This window comes from Panthera uncia, chromosome A2 (assembly GCF_023721935.1).
Source record: "Panthera uncia isolate 11264 chromosome A2, Puncia_PCG_1.0, whole genome shotgun sequence".
Classification (NCBI taxonomy): Eukaryota; Metazoa; Chordata; class Mammalia; order Carnivora; family Felidae; genus Panthera; species Panthera uncia.
The window spans coordinates 73,664,772-73,683,672 of NC_064816.1; the positions used below are offsets into that span (position 1 = coordinate 73,664,772).

Genomic DNA, 18,901 nt, shown 5'->3' on the forward strand with positions numbered 1-18,901 from the left:
TCCACCCCGTGGAATCATTTCCTGCCCTTGCAGAGGTAGCCAGGAAGCCCTAACTAGGCTAAACCTCAGTAAGGGTTTCATTTCCAAAGTTTTTAAATAGACTTTAAACATTTTTAAATTTTAATTCCAGTGTAGTTAACATATCAGTTCCAGGTGTACAAAATAGGGATTCAGCAGTTCCATATATGCCTCAGTGCTCATCAAGAGAAGTGTACTCTTAATCCCCTTCACCTATTGGGGTCATTTCCATGTTATTACATCTGATTGTCAGTACCTTGACCCTGCTTTTGTCTCCGACCCTCTTACTACAACCTGCAGCTTCACCTAAACTTGACACTTGCAGTCAAGTTGACCCTAATTAGTCTGTTTTGGAGCACTTCACATGGTTGTCTTTATTTTATTTTTTTAATGTTTATTTATTTTTGAGAGAGAGAGACAGACAGACAGAGTGTGAGCGGGGGAAGGGCAGAGAGAGAGGGAGACATGGAATCAGAGGCAGGCTCTAGGCTCTGAGCTGTCAGCACAGAGGCCGACGCGGGGCTCAAACTCATGAACTGTGAGATCATGACCTGAGCTGAAGTTGGTCCCATGACCCAGGAGCCCCCATTTTTTCTTCTTTTAAATATTCCATTTTCTATACTCAAAAAAATAAAACCTAATAAATATTAATATTTGCTGAGATACTTCTAAACATTCTTTCTTTATATATACATAGCATATATATATTATATATTAGCTTTTTTATTAGCTACATATATAATATGTCCATATATATAAACCTATTTAATCTTCATAACAACCCCATGAAGTAGGTACCATCATTACTCCCATATTGCAGATTAAGAAATTGAGGTACAGACAGATTAAGCAACATGTCCATGGACACACTGTGAGTAAGTGGGAGAGCCGGGATTCAACCACATGTCTGGCCTCGCAGTCTATGCTTTAAAATACTACACTGTGTTGCAAAAGCATTCCTCTAGAAAAATTACAGATCCGACAATCACCCTTTTGCAAGACCAGGTACCCCGTATCATGGTACTATGGCCAAAGCTCCAAATCTGTCATTCAAAGCACCAAAACCTTACCATTCGCAATGATCTCACTCCAACAACATCCAAGAAAGACACAGCTCCACAATCAAGCACGAGGCTGTGGATTGGCACTTTGGGAACATTCACTTTGACCGGAAGCTCAGAGTTCCAATCCACTTGAATCTCTATTTCCTTGGTTGGGATATCAAGGTCTTCTGGGTCTTCAACATCTTCATCAGGCTCAAAAGCATCATTTGATGAACCAGCATCCCTTATAATGCCATTCTAAACAAAGAAAACACTGCCAACTTAGTTGCCAATGACAGGGACACCTTGCAATAATGCATCTCAAATTACTTAAAAGTCCTATACACTTTTCCTTGGCGAGCAAAACATCAAAGGGATGAACTCTTAAGGAATGAGATTTACCTCAGTCCAAACTGTGATGTTCCCTAAGAAGAAAAATGGAAGAGCAGAGGAGCCAGGAAACTCTTGATTTCTGGAAGATTGTGGAACTTGGCCAAGAGATACATAGGCAGGAGAGTCTGAATAAAAGGTAATAGATCTAAAAGTTTATGAACTTAGCTGCCTTCTGTTGTGAGCATTTTTCTGGCATTGAATTAGCATTTATTTTGTTCCCTTCAGTAAAAATAAGGTTTATTTCTCTATGGGAAAAAGTATCACACTCTGTGTTTCCAGAGAGTTCTGCTGATTTTTTAATTCTCTCCCATTCCCTCTTGTCTACAAGAATAACTGTCGTCCAACATACATTGTCAACTGCCTGAACACATCTGGGTACCAAAGCGAATAAATCTAACTTTCAACTGTCTAACTGCTTTCATTTTCACATGAGAAGGAAAGGGATTTAACAAGAAAAAGAAAGATGTCGCCTCACCTTTGTTGCCCTTAATTGTCCTTTTTTGATGAGTTTCTGTATTGTCCTCAGTGCTTTCAGTCTCTTATTATACACTCTAATGGCATCAAATCCAACCTTTGGAAAGAAATGTCAAGTTACTTAAAACATCTGGTTCCTAATGCTCATTAACGGTAATTGTTATCTGGAAAGGCGATTTCCCAAGTGGTATTATTCCTTGAGACATCCTGCCAAAAAAGAAATTCTGAGGTCTAGTGGAGGTCTCCAGTATCACCCCTACCCCACCTAGCCAGAGACTCAGGGAAGACAGTCTCATATTAAAGGCTCTAAAAGAGTAAAATACAAACAAACAAACAAACAAACAAAGCAAAAAAAAAAAAACAAAAACAAAAAAAACCACACAGAATAACCTCTTTAGCTTTAAGTCTGTGTTAACAAATTTCCTTGACATCACAGAGCCCTTTTGCTATTGTAAAATCTATGACCATTCCCTTGAACCAGTTTGCTCTGGAACTCACTTAAGAAAAACACTGATATAGGGGCAAACCTCAGCTTCAAAGCTTGGCATGCCATTCTAGGCCAGAATTTCTGGCTTACATATTCCACTTACACTTTCTACTCTTTACTCCAACTGGGCAAACACCCTCCCTGCCCAAATACACGTCCTTACCTCTGACTCTCAGCTCACATAGTTTCCAAACACCTGACATAATCTTATGTGATTAGCCCAACTCACATGGATTTCTCCCTTCTCTGAACTCTTCACATTTACTGTCTAAACTACTGTTTTGGTCTTCCATAGTTATTGCTACCTGGATTTTAACGTATGGTATTTCTGGGTCCTTACCTGTTGCCAAACAGATTGTAAGTTACTTGGATGTTATAATTCTTAAAGCCCCATACAAACGGAATAGGGTGTAGGGTCTTGTCCAGTTTGAGGCAATAAATACCCGTAGAATGAATGAAGTCTCAAAGGAGGTTATAAACCAAATTTCTAGGGATAAAATACTCACTGTGGACTTGATACATTTTTTAAAACCATCAACGTTGCCGTAAAAAATGGGACTGGAAAATCTAAGAATCTTCACTCCTTCAGGTTCTTCAATCTGGCATTAAGAAAACAAAATGTGTGAAGTTAAATAATTTCAGCCTTCAAATATTTAATTAAATTTCTGGCTTTTCGGCTAGGAGCCAAGTTACAATTACTCTGAGGGGCTGGATGACAGCACTCACTTCTCCCTGAACAGGGTCTGTCTCCACTTAGGAGGCAATAGGTTATTCAAACTACTGGAACTTTACAGTCCCATAGAAGATCAAGTTAGGAAGGGCCTTCGTAAGCAATTATTCAACACTCTGATTTCCAGATGGAGAAACTGAGGCTGAGAATGAGGACGTGATTTGCCTCAGGTTCATACCACGGAACCCCAATTTGTTCTTTGGCTAAAATTCTTTAAAAAAAAAAAAGGAGTGTTGGAGCACCAAGGTGGCTCAGTGGGTTAAGCATCCAACTCTTGATTTCGGCTTAGGTCATGATCTCATTGTTTGTGAGTTCGAGCCCTGCATCAGGCTCTGTGCCAGGGAGCCTGCTTGGGACTCTCTCTCTCTCTTTCCCTCTCTTTTTGCCCCTCCCCCTCTTGCTCTCTCTCTCTCAAAATAAATATATAAACTTAGAAAAAAAGAAGGAACAAGAAAAAAGGTAGTAAACTGAGGGGATGTGCAAGAATGGAGGCCAACAATGTCGGTTGCTTGCTCTCACCCTGGCACATGGTGGCCAGACCAAAAGTAGATCTTGTGAAATCCTAGACTTTTCTAGTCTTTAGGAATCATAGCAATTTCAGTCCGAGCCCCTGAGGTGAGAAAACAGGTGTTGGGAGGCTGAGTGATGTGGACAGAGTCTCCCCAAAGTGGAGCCTGGAACTGCAAACCCCCAAACTCAGCCCATGATTCCCTGAGCCAAAAGATTCTCTACCATCATTGTTTAGCTCTTGGCAGTGCCGAGAAAGATGTGGAAATAAATTAAGTAGCAGCTAATGGAATTCCAGATTCTGTGTCCAACATTTTTTTACGCTAAATTGGTTTTTTTCTTGATTTTCTTTCTCTGCTTTTTCATCGCCGTTTCCCCTGGTGACCGCTAAGCTACTTCAAGGAACACAAGCCAATAAGTGGGATGTGTCTTTTCTTTATGTTTTCACTTCCAATATTATATGTCATTTCTTCCAATTCCAAGATTGGAGCAAAATGTCTAATCAGAGAGCTTAAAAGTCTTGTGTTAGCATTAAATGAAGATAATCTTACAGGGATTTCAGATGATTTCATGGGGGGTAAGGATTACATAGCAGAGAAATAGAATTTTGATGCAACTTCTGGAAATAATCAAACTGCTTATTTTTTAAAATTCCTTTTACAATGGTTTTACATTAAAAGGACATTCAGGGGTGCCTGGGTGGCTCAGTCAGTTAAGCGTCCAACTCCAGCTCAGGCCATGATCTCATGGGTTCATGAGTTTGAGTCCCACATTGGGCTTTCTGCTGTCAGCACAAAGCTGGCTTCAGATCCTCTGTGCCCCTGTCCCCATCCCCCGCCCCTTCCCATGCTCTCTCTCAAAAATAAATAAACATTAAAAAACAAACAAACATTCAAACTAGCATGGACACAATTCATACAAACCATGGATAGCAGAGAGCACATTAGGTCAAAGTTTTCATGACACCCCCAGTGAACTTCTAAACTTTCCTGGAAGAAGCCTCCCCCTTTAGCTACCTTGTACCTAACACACTGAAAGAGAAATATGCTACCCCCTGAAAATCCAGGCTAGCAACCCAAGGGCAGCAACTGTCTCACAAAGGCACTTACATTTTTGTAATTCTTGGTACTTTTGTAAATGTCTGTGCTAGGAATGCTTCCAAGGCTGTTCCATGAGGGACTAAAAGAAGAAAAATTAGGTCAGGATTTTGTGGAACAGGCATACTTTGGAATAAAAAATGACAAGACATCACAGATCCGAAAGAGCCCATCATTCTTGGCTCTTTATTGCATTGTGTGTCCTTGTTAGCGATCACATCTTCCTGCAGCTAATTCTGAAATGAACAGCTGGTGTTTGCGTGGGTCCTTGGAGAAGGAGGATTTTCCTGAGGGCTGAGAGAAGTCATGAACATCCCACTCCCCTGTGTACAACACTTTAGAGGCCAAGCAAAGAGCTTTCACACATGTTAAGTTTTATCTAGGAGCCGCCAAACTTCTGGAAGGTCAGCAGTACTGTCCTCATTTTTATGGTTGAGTAAGCTGAGGTTCAGATAAGGCCAAAAAGGCCCTGGAGGTAAGGTTAGGTTAGGTTATCTTTAACCCAGGGGTCCTCAGTGCCTGGCACAGTGCCTGGAACTTACTCGGGAGTTAGAACAACTGTCTGATGAAATATGGCGAGTCTGCGGTGATCAGATTAGTCTCAATTTCTAGAAATGGGAGCCTGGGAGAGCCAGCAGTACATCCTTCCCATCAACCAGACTGTTCACTTCCTGTTCCTGGTACCATCAAATAACTTCCGTGATTCTTCAGGTGTGACTAGGGACAGGTGCTAAACATAATTCCCGAAGAAAGAGTGTCTGTTTGTGTGCCCTCTGGATCAGCCGTATAATTACTGGAAATGAAATATTGCGGAGGATACAATTTTTGGTTGGCGAAAAGCCTAGTTACCAAATCAGTGGCCAAAACGTACCACTGCTTTCTCCTCAGCTTACTGGGCTGTGCCAAATTTTCAGAGTGTTCATAAGCTATAGAGCCTCTCTCTACAAACTTTTCTCTCCCAACCACACCCACGCAAGGCAAAGCACACACTGTGGCATACAGACCATGAGAAGAAACATCTTCCAAGGACAGGTTCTGAGTTACTTCCCAGCAGCAAATTGGGTACTTTGGGAGCTTGTGAACTCTCCTGGGCCCTTGGGGAACCAGTTAAGAGTGCTGAGGCAGTGAACATAAGCTTTGGGGAAGACTCCAACGTGCCAGGGTAGGGAAGAAGTAGGAGAAGGAGAATTGGCCAGTGGAACAACAAGGGTGGGCTTATGCTAAGCTGAAGGTGTCTCAGCTGATGTTTTTCCAGATTCTTTTAACCTTCATGGCCCAAGCACAGGCAGAGAAGAGGCCAGAACTCTGGAAAGATCACAGAAGTTTTGAGGAAGAAACCTGGCTCTGTTTGCCTCTCTGTTCAGACAATTTCATAAACACAGAAGAGCACATACCAAAAGCCTCTTAAGAGTCAAAACAAAGGGTGCCTGGTGGCTCAGTCGGTTAAGTGTCCAACTTTGGCTCAGGTCATGATCTCATGGTTCAAGAGTTTGAGAGCCCCACATCGGACCCTATGCTGACAGCTCAGAGCCTGGAGCCTGCTTTGGATTCTCTGTCTCCCTCTTTCTCTCTTTGCCCCTCCCCAACTTGTGCGTTTTCTCTCTCTCTCTCTCTCTCTCTCTCTCTCTCTCTCAAAAATAAACATTAAAAAAAAAAGAGTGAAAACAAAACCAAAAAAAACCATACACCTTCCGGCTCTCTCACAGATTGTTTTCCATGACATCAAGCCATGTCTTTGCTCTTTTCACTCTGTATATGACCTAATTACATCTATTTCATATAATCATGTGGTTTCTTGGGTACATGTTTTCTTTGGCAGACTGAATGAAATCGGGTTACAGTCAATGCTTTTAAAATCTCCTGTTCTGAGTTATTAGCTTCAGGAGAAAATGAGCTGTAATACACTTTGTGGCTATCTTGTCCCAAGCCAGTATGTGCCCCACAGACTGCATCTCATTTGCAGAAGGAACCACAGAGCCACGTCAGTCCTTACTGAGTCACGCATCTTTTATTCTTACTGTGACCGGAAGGAGAAGGCAGCAGTAGAGCATGTGACTAAATGCACAGATTTAGGGGTGAGATACATCCGGGTTCAAGCCCTGACTCTGCAACTTACTAGCTGTGTGATCTTGGGGAAGGTTCTTAACCTTTCGGAGCTTTGATTTTCTTTTCTGTAGAATGAGAATTAAAAAACCTATTCATGGGATTGTCCCAAAGACTAAATATGATCATGTGTGCCAAGCACTATAGGCTTAATTCATAGAAGCCCTCAATACATAGTAACTATTATGAAAGGGAGTGGTTTCCCTATATTTTATTAAAATGGTATAAGAAATCTCAGGGTGTAGGGAGCCAGGGTGGCTCAGTCGGTTAAGCATCCGACTCTTGGCTTCTGCTCAGGTCATAATGTCACAGTTCGTGACTTTGAGCCCCACATCAGGCTCCGTGCTGTCGGATCGGAGCCTGGGAGCCTCTCTCTCCCTCTCTCTCTGGCCCTCCCCCGCTTGTACTCTTTCTCAAATAAATAAATTAAAAAAAAAAAGAAAGAAATCTCAGGGCATGTTGTCTTCTTTTTGGGAAATCTGGGTCTTACATTACTCACAATTGAACTCTCAGGACCACAGTCAGTAATCCAAACATGAGCCCAGCTAGTAAACCGAGGTCCAGCCCCAGAATGATGGACGCTATGCACGTAAACACCCAGATAACCTAGGACAAAACAGAAATGGAAAGAACCTCGTTAATCTGTCAGGGACCATCAGGTGAGACACTACCTGTAAAAACAAGAAGATCAATTGTCCATGAACAAATTCCACTTTTTAAAAATATTCTTACTTCATTTCATGTTTCAATGGAAGTAGAAACTGATGTTTCCAACAAAGACCAATTGTCCCATTTCAATGTTTTGTTTTTAATTTAAGTTTTGAATAGGGAATGTATTAACGTGGTTCAAAATGGAAGTAATATTAAAAAGGTGTACAGTAGAAAACCTTGCTTCCGACCCTCTCCCCTCTTCACCTGTCCAACACCTTCACTTGTGTTCACATTTCCATGTGTCTGTGTGCATGTACATGTGCACACTTTTCACCAGTAGTTTTTGCAAGTACAAGCAAATATGACTGCATAGCATTATTTTATGTTCCCACATTTCTTAAAGATTTTATTTATTTTTTTAATTTTTAGAAAATGTTTATTTATTTATTTTGAGAGAGAGAGAGAGAGAGAGCACAAACAGGGTAGGGGCAGAGAGACAGGGAGAGAACCCCAAGCAGCCTCAGTGCTGTCAAGGCAGAGCCCAGCGTGGGGCTGTATCCCACAAACCGTTGAGATCATGACCTGAGCCGAAATCAAGAGTTGGAGGCTCAGGGTGCCTGGGTGGCTCAGTTGGTTAAGCATCCATCTTCGGCTCAGGTCATGATCTCACGGTCTGGGAGTTCAAGTTCTGTGTCAGGCTCTGTGCTGACAGCTCAGAGCCTGGAGCCCGCTTGGATTCTGTGTCTCCCTCTCTCTTTCTCTCTCTCTGCCCCAACCCCACTTGTGCTCTCTCTCTCTCTCTAAAAAATAAATAAACATTAAAAAAAAGAGTTGGAGTTTCAACCGACTGAGCCACCCAGGCACCCAGTTAGCTTCTGGCTTTTATGGTTCCTCAGAACAGTTCTGAAGGTTACTTTGGTCAGAGTTAAACTCAGTAAGGGTTTTGTATTTTGGTTTTGCTTTGTTTGAGTTTCGTTTGTCCTTCTATATTACAGAGGGGTTTATTTTTATTATTTTTATTTATTTTTATTTTTTCATTTTTATTATTATTTTTTAGAAAGCTCATTTCTTTTTATTATTTTTTTTAATGTGTTTATTTGGTCTGGTGTTTAATGTGTTTATGTGGGATTCTTCCTAGATGGAAATACATCTTCCCAGGGATACAGGACCTTCCCAAAGCTTGATTCACCTGGCAGGCTTTGGCTTATCCATCCAATTCTAATTTCCGCTCTGGGAGTCCCACAGTGCAGGTGAGATTGAGGAGAGAAGGGGACATAGTGATGCGGCAGGAAGCACATAAGAAACAAACATTTCAGACAAAAATGGGCAGCCAGTGACTTACGGCATCGATCTTATTCTGTCTCCACAGACGAGGAATGTCACACACCTGCATAAACATCCCTTTCAGGTTGGCGATTACAACAGCTGCCAAGACCGACTGTCAAGAGGGACAGGGAAGGCTGTGTTATTCAGGGGAATGGTCTTCCATGTGAGGATTTGTAAATCTCCTGTTATTTCTCTGATGACAGAGCAGTGAAGAGAAATTATGCAATTGGGCTGTTGGGAAGCAGGGTTATACCTTCTGCAAGGGTTCCAGCAGCTTCCCCAGGGCAACAATGGCGACCATCACAATCCCAGCCGAGATGACGCCGGCAATCTGAAAGACACACACCTTCCATGAACGGGGTCCATCCCTCTCCCTCGTGTCTTCCAGCTTGCTGGATGTGTGCAGGAGAGCCTGGCCGTGGGTGCACCTCCCTGCCTCCCCCCTTCTGCTCAGTACTGTTGAGACAAATGAGAATTATTTCTTACAACTCTACACAACTGAAGGAAAAACAGGAAACGTATATATGGTAGCTCTGGCAGGGAAATTAAAGAAAACATGAAGCCTGAGCTTGCTAAGGGAAAGCCGGCTGGGACTGGATGTATTACAGACCTATAGCCTTGGTGTCAGGTGGGGAGGCCACACTTGTAATTATTTGCCATAGCGGGAAACATGGACCTCTCCCCTGCCACAACAACAGATCGTGAATGTTCTTGGGCAATAAATTCCCAAGGCACATATCTAATTCCTCCTCATTACTGAACCAGTAGTCATAATAGCAGTTATTCTGATAACACATCGTACGGACGGCATCAATTTGCACAGAAGTCTCAGAGAAAATAAGTGTACCGGCCCTTCTGCAAATTCAAAATGCTACAGGAGCATAATGAGAAGTGGGACCATACCCCCCTGCCTCCTCCAACAGTCCCTGGGCGCAGGCTCAAGAGTTTTGCCCCCCAGCAGCCCAAGTGATGACGGGGCAACAGCAGGGGTTAAAGGACCTTCAGAAACTTTACCTTCGCTGGCAAAACAAAGCTCTCCTAAGATCCATAAATAGTTAGGAGAGAGGCTGAGGGGGTGGGGCTATTCTCTGGTTTGGTTAGCTGACCAATGAACTCTCTGCTGAGACAGCTGGCACCTGGCCGAGGTGAAGACCAGAAGCTCTGAAACAAAGGAGAAAAGGAGACAGGGCACCAGAAGCAAAGCCACGAGAGAAGAAGCAACAGGGAAGATTGTACCGGGCGCAGGGGTCTGCCTGGTACTGGAGGTGTGAGCTGAAAGAGACAGATAAAGCCAACATACGTAGGAGATCTGAAAACCACAGGAAATTTCATAGCCACCATCTTTCCACCTGGCAGACTGATCATTCAGGTTCCCACCGTGGTTACCTCAGCCTGAGGCAACATCATGCAAATGATGGGCTGTGCACATCCGGATGCTTTGCACATTCAGAGCCCTCTGTTAGACTCTTTGCTGCCCGTTAGCACCACGGCTCCAGGATGCCCATGCCTTCGTGGTTTTCCCTCACCTCTCTAAGCAGAGCAGCTGATGTCCTCCCTTCTTCCCTCCCTTCCTTCCTTTCTTCCATACAATCGCTTAGCCAACATTGTTGTCTATCATGAGCCACTTGCACCTTGCCATGGATGTAGTAGAGCTCTGTGAATTGCTAAAGGAAAGGGAGATCTGGGGACAGAGATGACAGCCCATGTCGAGGGGAATGGCCACCCACTCGCCAAATATATGCAACACTAAGCTGCCAATTATGGGGACCGGGACAAATTTTGGTCGCTATATTAAAATCTGCGAGGGGTCCATTACATGCACTCACTCTATCAGGCTGGTTTGTGGGAGGTGCTGTACATTTTATATCTATGAGCACATTCAGTTGCTAGAAAATTAATTAATTCTGTTACAAGTGAGAAGGTAATCGGAGCTGAGGGAAGTTTGCAATCAGAATTACTTTTTAGTGAGTCAGCAGGAGTCCGATGGGGGTGAAAGAAACAACAGGTTGCAATGTTCAGCTCTTCTACAATCTGAGGATGTGCTGCAGACAGTTAACGGTCACTAACCCTCATTATTCCATTCCTTCATTCAGTAAGTATTCGCCGGGGTGTTTCTTTTGCGTCAGGGCACAGTATATGCATCACAGGTACCACGATGCTTTTCCTATCGTGAGGAGTTAATGACGGGAACACTAAGCGTTTACAGGTATGTGCCAGCACCTTACAAATGTGGCGTGTGTTTGTTTTTAAATCCTCACAACATCCCTATGAGGGGGATACGATTAATCCTCCCATTTTATAGATGCTGAAAACTGAGGTCCCAACATCAGAGAAAACATGAGAAGCCACACAACGAGGGAAGAGCTGCCAGTGTGTGTGTTTGTGAGTCCCTGGATTGTAGTCCAGGCTATTAGACTTTTAACCCTGAACTTAGTATACATTTCAGTAATTAAAGAGCAAGTCACGTCTGTGCTTGCTTCGTTCTTCACTACTGAAATCCTGGCATCCTTCATTCCTAAATATAATACCTGCCAGTGTGTGATGGCAGGTGTCAGCTTACCAGAACACCATTACCCCCAGACCTCTGCCAAGGCATCACTTTACACGGGCATTCTTCCTGGGGCGGCTGGCCGTGCCTCCTCGGAGGCTGGAGGGCAACAGCAGGAGAGTGGACCTCACCACTTGGGGACCTGCCCGCACCCGCATGTTGCCACGGGAGTCTGTCAATGCCCCAGCTCAGGTGAAAGCCGCAGGGACCCGCGTGCTGACAGCCGCCTGAACACGGGGGCAGCTCTGGAGTCCCCTCCGGCCTCTTCCCAGGGGACCTCAGAGCACGGCTCTGCCTCTTGGCAAGGGCTGCGCTGTCTTACCTGCTCCCTCAGAGCGAGAAGTGTTCGCATCCCCAAGCCCCCGAAAAAGGAAACTCAATTATTAAAAGCAAAATTTTAGGGGCACCGGGTGGCTAAGTCGGTTGAGCGTCCGACTTCGACTCAGGTTGACCTCACAGCTCATGAGTTCGAGCCCCACCTCCAGCTCACTACTGTCAGCACAGAGCCCACTTCAGATCCTCTCTTTGCCCTGCCCCACTTACACTCTCTCAAATATAAATAAACATTTTTTTAACAAAAAAAAGCAAAATTCTGAAAATTAAAATTAAATTTTGTTCCGCTGGAGCCAAGAAACTGGTAGAGGCTCATTCTTCCAAACCCGGCACAGAGATCCATTATAAATGGAAAGGGAGCATCATGTGTGCCTGGGGGGGATAAAGCTCCCCCTGGGCCACCGCAGGGAGTCACTAATTTTCTCAGCCCATCTCTTTTATAAAACCCTGTCTGAAGACCGTGTGTGTTAAGGGTACTGCCTTTGGATTTGTTGTTCTCCTTTATAGCCTCATTACACTTTTTACTCTTAAATAATAGCTGTGTGTGGGGAGGGGAAAGCCGTCCGGGCATGGCAGAAACACCACCCCTGAGCCTATCCCATGCCCCCATCCACTTATTTGGGCTTCTCTGACCCCATTTCCTGCTAGAAAAGAGAGCCTTTGAGAACGGCTCCTGAGCTTTCTGGCCTATGGAAGGCAGGGTTATTCAGGGATTTGGGGTCACTTTGTGAAGGCGACAACTTAAACCCACATTCCGAACTTCAGGAACACAAGTTGTACTCCAGAAGAAATGCCGAAATGTTACGACAACAATACTCTTGGCCAACAAACTTGTTCTGTGGGCCCAAAGGCCTCTGGAGGAAGTTCCTGATCCTTGTAAAGGAAATGTAGACAGACACTTTTGATTTTCCTGAAAATATAATACCTCCTAAGCCATGACGTGCTTTCACTAGGCCTTCTTTATCCCCAGATAACAAATAGATAAAAATCAGTATTTTTCATTACTGATTCCTTGTCAGTTGTTTTTGTCCCTGGACAAGCAGGTAAGTATAGCTCTCTGCCAGCTGAGCAGTGACACAAAGAGATTAATTTGAGAATTTGTGCTTTAGGGAACCATAAATGTGAAGAAGATTTGGGCGGGGAGCCGGATCAAGGAGGCACAAACCTATGTATCCAAGGTAATCCCCTTGCTGACTTCTCCTGCCAGCCTTCCTGAGAGCCACTTCCCCGGCTCATCCCTTGCAGGAGACACAAGCCACCACACCGCTGTTCCATACCTGTGTCTTTCCCCCTGTGCTCTCCTGGACGGCGGTGCGGGACAAGGCTGTGGTGGCCACAAAACAAGAGAAGAATCCCGAGAAGATGTTGCTGATCCCAAAGGCAATGAATTCCTAAGGCAGAGACCGGGTGGCAGTGATGCGAACACATACAATCTTTGCAAGACCCTCGCCAACCGTGTAAGGAAGAATAATAAGAAAGCAAACTCCCCAGACCACCCTGTCTGGTAGCCCCAATTTAATCTTTACCGTTAAAGGTGCTTGGAGGTCTTGAAAGGCATTCAGGACTTGGGGCTCCACAGAGTCTAAGAGAGGCCTCACGGCTCTCAATCATTTTTAAGGTTGCTAAGGAATAGTCACTGGTTAAAATGCTGACTTCCCTTCCCGGCGAGTGGTTTATCTGTAGCTCTCGCAGAAAGCATTGTTCTGTTCGCACATAAAGCATTTCTTCTGTGGTTGGATGTTTGCTGGGAAGCATATTATGACTAGGATGGCCATGATTCTGCCTGACCACTAATCATTGAGCTGCTGTGACTGCTATGCTGTGTTTTCAAAAACAAACCACACTGACAGATTTGTGAGCAATCTAAAACCGGCTCATTTTGCAATGAACGTAGCATATGCCTACAAAAAAGGTTTGTGTGTATTAATTGCAATGAGCCACCTCAATTTAAGGTGGTCACAACTCCCAACGATGGGGTTTGTTGCATTGTTTTGCCATACTATAGGTGCCATTAAATAAAATATACCAGGGGAGCCCGGACTGCATGAAGAAATCTTAGGCTGACCCAACACGTTAGCTTTGAATGTTATTTATGACCTGACTAAATTAACTCTTAAAGTTCGGGTTACTTCAACTTCTTAAAAAGGAAAGAGATACAACATGCCTGTTTCCAATTAATTTCGAATTCGCATGCTTAAGAGGGAAACCCTAGCTTGATAAGGGCTAGTGAGAGGGACCAATCCCTTCTTTAGCAGACAACAGAATCTACCCTGTTTATGCTTTTTTCTTGTCTTCAGCCCTACAAAAGTGATTCAGCACACGGGGGACCATACCTGGTTCCCGTCGATGGTGTAATCATACTTGATGGCGTATACTTTTCCTACAGACACTGCAATAGCATAGGCCACCACGGCGATGGAAAACGATGCAGTCAACATCTCGGAAAACAAGCTCACAGGTGGAAGTACAGGAGGCAAAAACCTAGAGAGTTTTTAAACGAAAACTGCAGTGAGCATTTGACCATAATTCTCTGTTCCTACCTCGCCAGATGCTATATCCACCCAACCCCCAAGTCAGACGCAAAAGGGCTGGATCCTAAGGACAAAAAGCAGGAGACAAGTAAGTGGTGGCATTGCTTTTACAATTTTTAGTTAGAAGCTGGTGCTATCTCACTGGCTGACTTCTCTGCCCCTCTTTGAGAGCTTACAAACGCTGCCTTATCCAGACCTCTGACATGAATAAGCCTGTCATTATGGATCCTATAATATCACACAATGCCATGCCATGCCATTTCACACATTAGTGTTTCCCCTTACACACTTTTATCTTAAAGGTCTTTGAATTTAAAAGATAGTCTGACCATAAAATAAGATTTTCCCCATACGAAGAGATGTCAGGTCTATTAAAGAGACAAACAATATAAGATGCTGAAAGACCTACGTAGAAAATCCATATCTTGGGATGCCTGGGTGTCTCAGTCAGTTAAGTGTCCAACTCTTGATTTCGGCTCAGGGAATGATCCCAGGGTTATGGAATTGAGCCCCATATAGATAGGGCTCTGCACTGAGCATGAAGCCTGTCTAAGATTCTCTCCCTCCCTCCATCCCTCTCTCTTTCTCTTTCTCTCTCTCTCTCTCTCCCTCTACCCTTCCCCCCTGCTCTCTTAAAAAAAGGAAAATTAAAGGGGCACTTGGGTGGCTCAGTCAGTTGAGGATCCAACTTTGGCTCAGGTCATGATCTCACAGTTCATGGGTTCAAGTCCTACACCAGGCTCTGTGGTGACAGCTCAGAGCCTGGAGCTTGTTTCAGATTCTGTCTCCCTCTTTCTCTTTGCCCTTCCCTGTTCATGCTGTCTCTCTCTCTCAAAAATAAACATTAAAATTTTTTTTAATTTAAAAAATTAAAAATAAAAAAAAGATTTTCCATATCTTAAGAGCTATGATATTTAAAATCTTCTTGAGTCCAGAAAAGATTAAATTTATGTAGTTATCAGAATGATCCATCATCACAATGACTAAGACTTCTCAATGACTGTGGGGTTGAATGACTACTGTTTGACAAACTAGAGCTATTCTACAAACCATGTAAAGAAATAAACTTAGGGGCGCCTGGCTGGCTCAATCCATAGAGCATGTGACTCTTAATCTTAGGATCATGAGTTCAAGCCCCATGTTGGGCGTAAAAGCCTATTTGAAAAGAAGGAAGGTAGGAAGGTAGGAAAGAAAGAAAGAAAGAAAGAAAGAAAGAAAGAAAGAAAGAAAGAAAAAACAAAGAAAGAAAGCTATAAGTTTATAATGATACAGTTGTCCCCAAATATGAATATTGGGAGAATGACTTTCATGTACCTATATCTTGATGACTATCCATAGAGTATATATCCAGAAGTCCCTAAGCCAAAAACCTTCAAAACAAACAAACAAACAAACAAACAAAACCCACTAAAAAAATCTCCCTCACCTAGCTCACTTATGTCTGAGTTTCCTTTAAAAACATTTTTTTAATGTTTATTTATTTTTGAGAGAGACACACACAGAGTGTGAGCAGGGGAGGGGCAGAGAGAGCGAGACACAGAATCTGAAGCAGGCACCAGGCTCTGAGTGGTCAGCACAGAGCCCAATGCAGTGCTCAAACCCAAGAGCTGTGAGATCATGACCTGAGCCAAAGTTGGACACTTAACTGACTGAGCCACCCAGGTGACCCCTGAGTTTCCTTTAATAGGGAACTACATTTCCCCCCCTCTAATTTAGAGGGAAGTGCTAAAACAGAAATAAGATTGTTATAGAAAACCATAGAAATTTAGAGCTAGCTAATATCCTAATATTATCCAAATTAGTATCGTAATCTAATATCCTAGAAATTTTTGAATCTACTTCTCTCCTTTTGTTGATAAGGGAACTGAGGCTCAGAAAAGTGAAATGACTTGCTCAAGGTCATTTAGAAGGGTCCAGGTAATGTTGATTTCCTTTGTACCAAGATCTGTCTGGTTCTCTGCCTCTGTAGGCTTTTTTTCTCCCTACAGGCGAGGTTACTTCCAGACTCCTTTTCTCCCACATCCCATCCTGACCCACATGTAGGCTTGGGAATGGATATCATATGTAGAAATATGGGATGTTTGAAACCCTGATCCAGCCCTTGAGTGACCCGGCACCACACCTCCACTTGTCTAGACATAAGCTTGGACCTTACTTTTTAAAACCAGGCTTCTGACTCGTTCCTGAGACCCAACCAACCCTCCTTCAGGTAATTAGGTCTGTTGGGATAACTTTCCAGTCCTGCAAAGAGTTCCGTTTTGATTGCAACCTGATGCGCACTGCCTGCCTGGCTGCCTACTTCTCCAATTCCAGATCCTTCTACCAGGTCCTTGATTCCCCAAGGTCACAATGTTCAGGGACTTGAAATCAAAGAACCCGAATGCTGGCTCCATCACTCTGTAAGTAACTCTCTGACTTTGGGCATATTATTTAAACCTACAAAGTCCCAGTTTCTTTAGCTATCAAATGGGAACTATATACTCTTCTCATAAGGTTATTGGAAGGAGTAAAGGAAGTATGGTATGTGTAAGTAATTAGTACCTACGAACATAGTGGGTACTCAGTAAATGTGGCGAGACCCTAAATCTGCCATGCACCTGCCATGCTTTTGTAGTGCCTTACAGGATCTTAGCAGTGGCAATTTTCTGCCCCAAGTCACTCACTTGGGGCCCTGGTTGGACATCTTCTACTGACTTCTTGAGTAGTCTTTCCCCTAGCTCCTGCCCCCTTCGGTGGCCCTGTTGGGCTGCAGCAAACTACACCAGGTGGTCTGTCAGAGGAGTCAACATGACTCAACCCAAGGGTCAAGGGGGTTAGAGAGATCCACTTCAGGAGGACAGCAGTCAGGAAAGCCCTGGACAGGGCCAGAAAGGAGGACTGAGGGCAGCAAAAATGAGTTCCTCAAACCTATTCATGGAACATGCATTTATGGCACAGGGCATTTGCTGTGGACCGCCTCTAAGTGTTACATCTTAGGAAGCCTGACAAAAAGGATCCATAAAATATATGTCTTATGTAGTTGTTTTATAACCACTCAAATCATGAAAATATTGTAAGACTGCAAATAGCCACATTACATCTTTTATCACAAAATGTCTTCCAGCATCAGGATTCATTACCAAAACATTGGTCATAAGAATCACTTGATGAAACACCTTTGGAAAGTAATTTAAAAAAAAAAAATGGGTGGTGGGGAGCACCTGGGTGGCTCAGTCGATTAAGCGTCCAACTCTTTTTTTTAATTTTTTTTAACGTTTTCATTTATTTTTGAGACAGAGAGAGACAGAGCATGAATGGGCGAGGGTCAGAGAGAGAGGGAGACACAGAATCTGAAACAGGCTCCAGGCTCTGAGCTGTCAGCACAGAGCCCGACGCGGGGCTCGAACTCACGGACCGTGAGATCATGACCTGAGCCGAAGTCGGACGCTTAACCGACTGAGCCACCCAGGCGCCCCAAGTGTCCAACTCTTGATTTCGGCTCAGGTCCTGATCTCGAGGTTTGTGAGTTCGAGCCCCACGGATCCTCTGTCCCCCCCCTTTCTCTGCCCCTCCCCCACTCGTTCTCATTCTCTTTCTCTCGCTCACTCTTTCTCTCTCTCAAAATAAATAATAAGAAAAGGAAACTAGTACTTGTTGCCTATCTAACAGTAAGACTGGTCATAATTGCTAGAAGTTAGTGTTTCCAATCTAATAAACCTTTGGGCCTCCTTTTTAATGCCATATGATAAAATTACAGCAAAGTGTACTGGGCCATTCAGTGCATCTTCTGAGAGATCTTGTTGGCATAGCAGAATAAGTTCGAGTTAAGAATTCAGCAGTGGTCATTGCCCTTTTTTTATAGGAGCCCCCGCCCCCTGCCCTCTGTCACCCATCTAGACGGTGACAGAAGTGGACAAAGGAAATCTGCTCTTTACTCTTCTAACTCACCGAACTACCAAACATATATAAACCTTCCCTTGAAGATAATGAGTTTTATTCATGGGAACAAGTGACATAATTATTATTTAAGATTGATTAAACTAAATGGTAGAGAAGTTAAACCAGATGTCCCTTATTCCTTAAAAAGATTGTTCTCAGTGTAATAAACGTTACTAACCATGATTCTATTTATATCATATTGCAATTCTACATATGAGCTTAAATCAGGAGTCTGGTGGTAACTGTACATGTCCTGCCATATTTTAAGAAAATGAAGAAAAGGACAGAGGGTATGGGAGCTGCTTTGAAACAAATGGCTTAAACTTTATCGACACACACACTGACAGTTTGCACAACTGGGTGTTTCTTTAAGATCACACACAAAGAAGACTATTGAGGGAGCACCAATGAAATGAGGCTTATAATAAAAGGTTTCCTTTAAATAGAAAATTCTGACTTAATATATTAGTATTGCCTAAGAGGAAGTCCGCACTCACCCCCGTGGGATGGATTTAACAATGCCAGCATTGTAATTTTTTTCCAGGTTGGCTCCATATGAAATGGCTGTAGCAATTATTGTCTGGAAATAAAACAAAAGAGATTTTAAAAAAAACTCCATGTTTTAACAACTCCTTTTTTATTTTTATTTTTTGTCTCCTCATTGGGAAGTCTTCCCTGTTGGCTTCTTTCTTTCCTTCTTTCTTTCTTTCTTTCTTTCTTTCTTTCTTTCTTTCTTTCTTTC

The 18,901-nt window shown here is 43.4% G+C and overlaps 1 protein-coding gene across 1 annotated transcript in view; it reads right to left on the reverse strand.

The window, feature by feature from the left end:
- Positions 1-18,901, reverse strand: part of SLC26A4 (solute carrier family 26 member 4) — a 50,235-nt gene that overhangs the window by 9,152 nt on the left and 22,182 nt on the right. Inside the window, exons 7-16 of the mRNA XM_049642789.1 lie at positions 18,657-18,739; positions 14,044-14,191; positions 12,988-13,101; positions 9,083-9,160; positions 8,846-8,941; positions 7,352-7,458; positions 4,762-4,831; positions 2,922-3,014; positions 1,930-2,025; positions 1,089-1,319 (exon numbers count right to left, since the gene is read on the reverse strand). Of these exons, the coding sequence (XP_049498746.1) occupies positions 1,089-1,319; positions 1,930-2,025; positions 2,922-3,014; positions 4,762-4,831; positions 7,352-7,458; positions 8,846-8,941; positions 9,083-9,160; positions 12,988-13,101; positions 14,044-14,191; positions 18,657-18,739 (1,116 nt within the window). The remainder of the gene's footprint in view (positions 1-1,088; positions 1,320-1,929; positions 2,026-2,921; positions 3,015-4,761; positions 4,832-7,351; positions 7,459-8,845; positions 8,942-9,082; positions 9,161-12,987; positions 13,102-14,043; positions 14,192-18,656; positions 18,740-18,901) is intronic.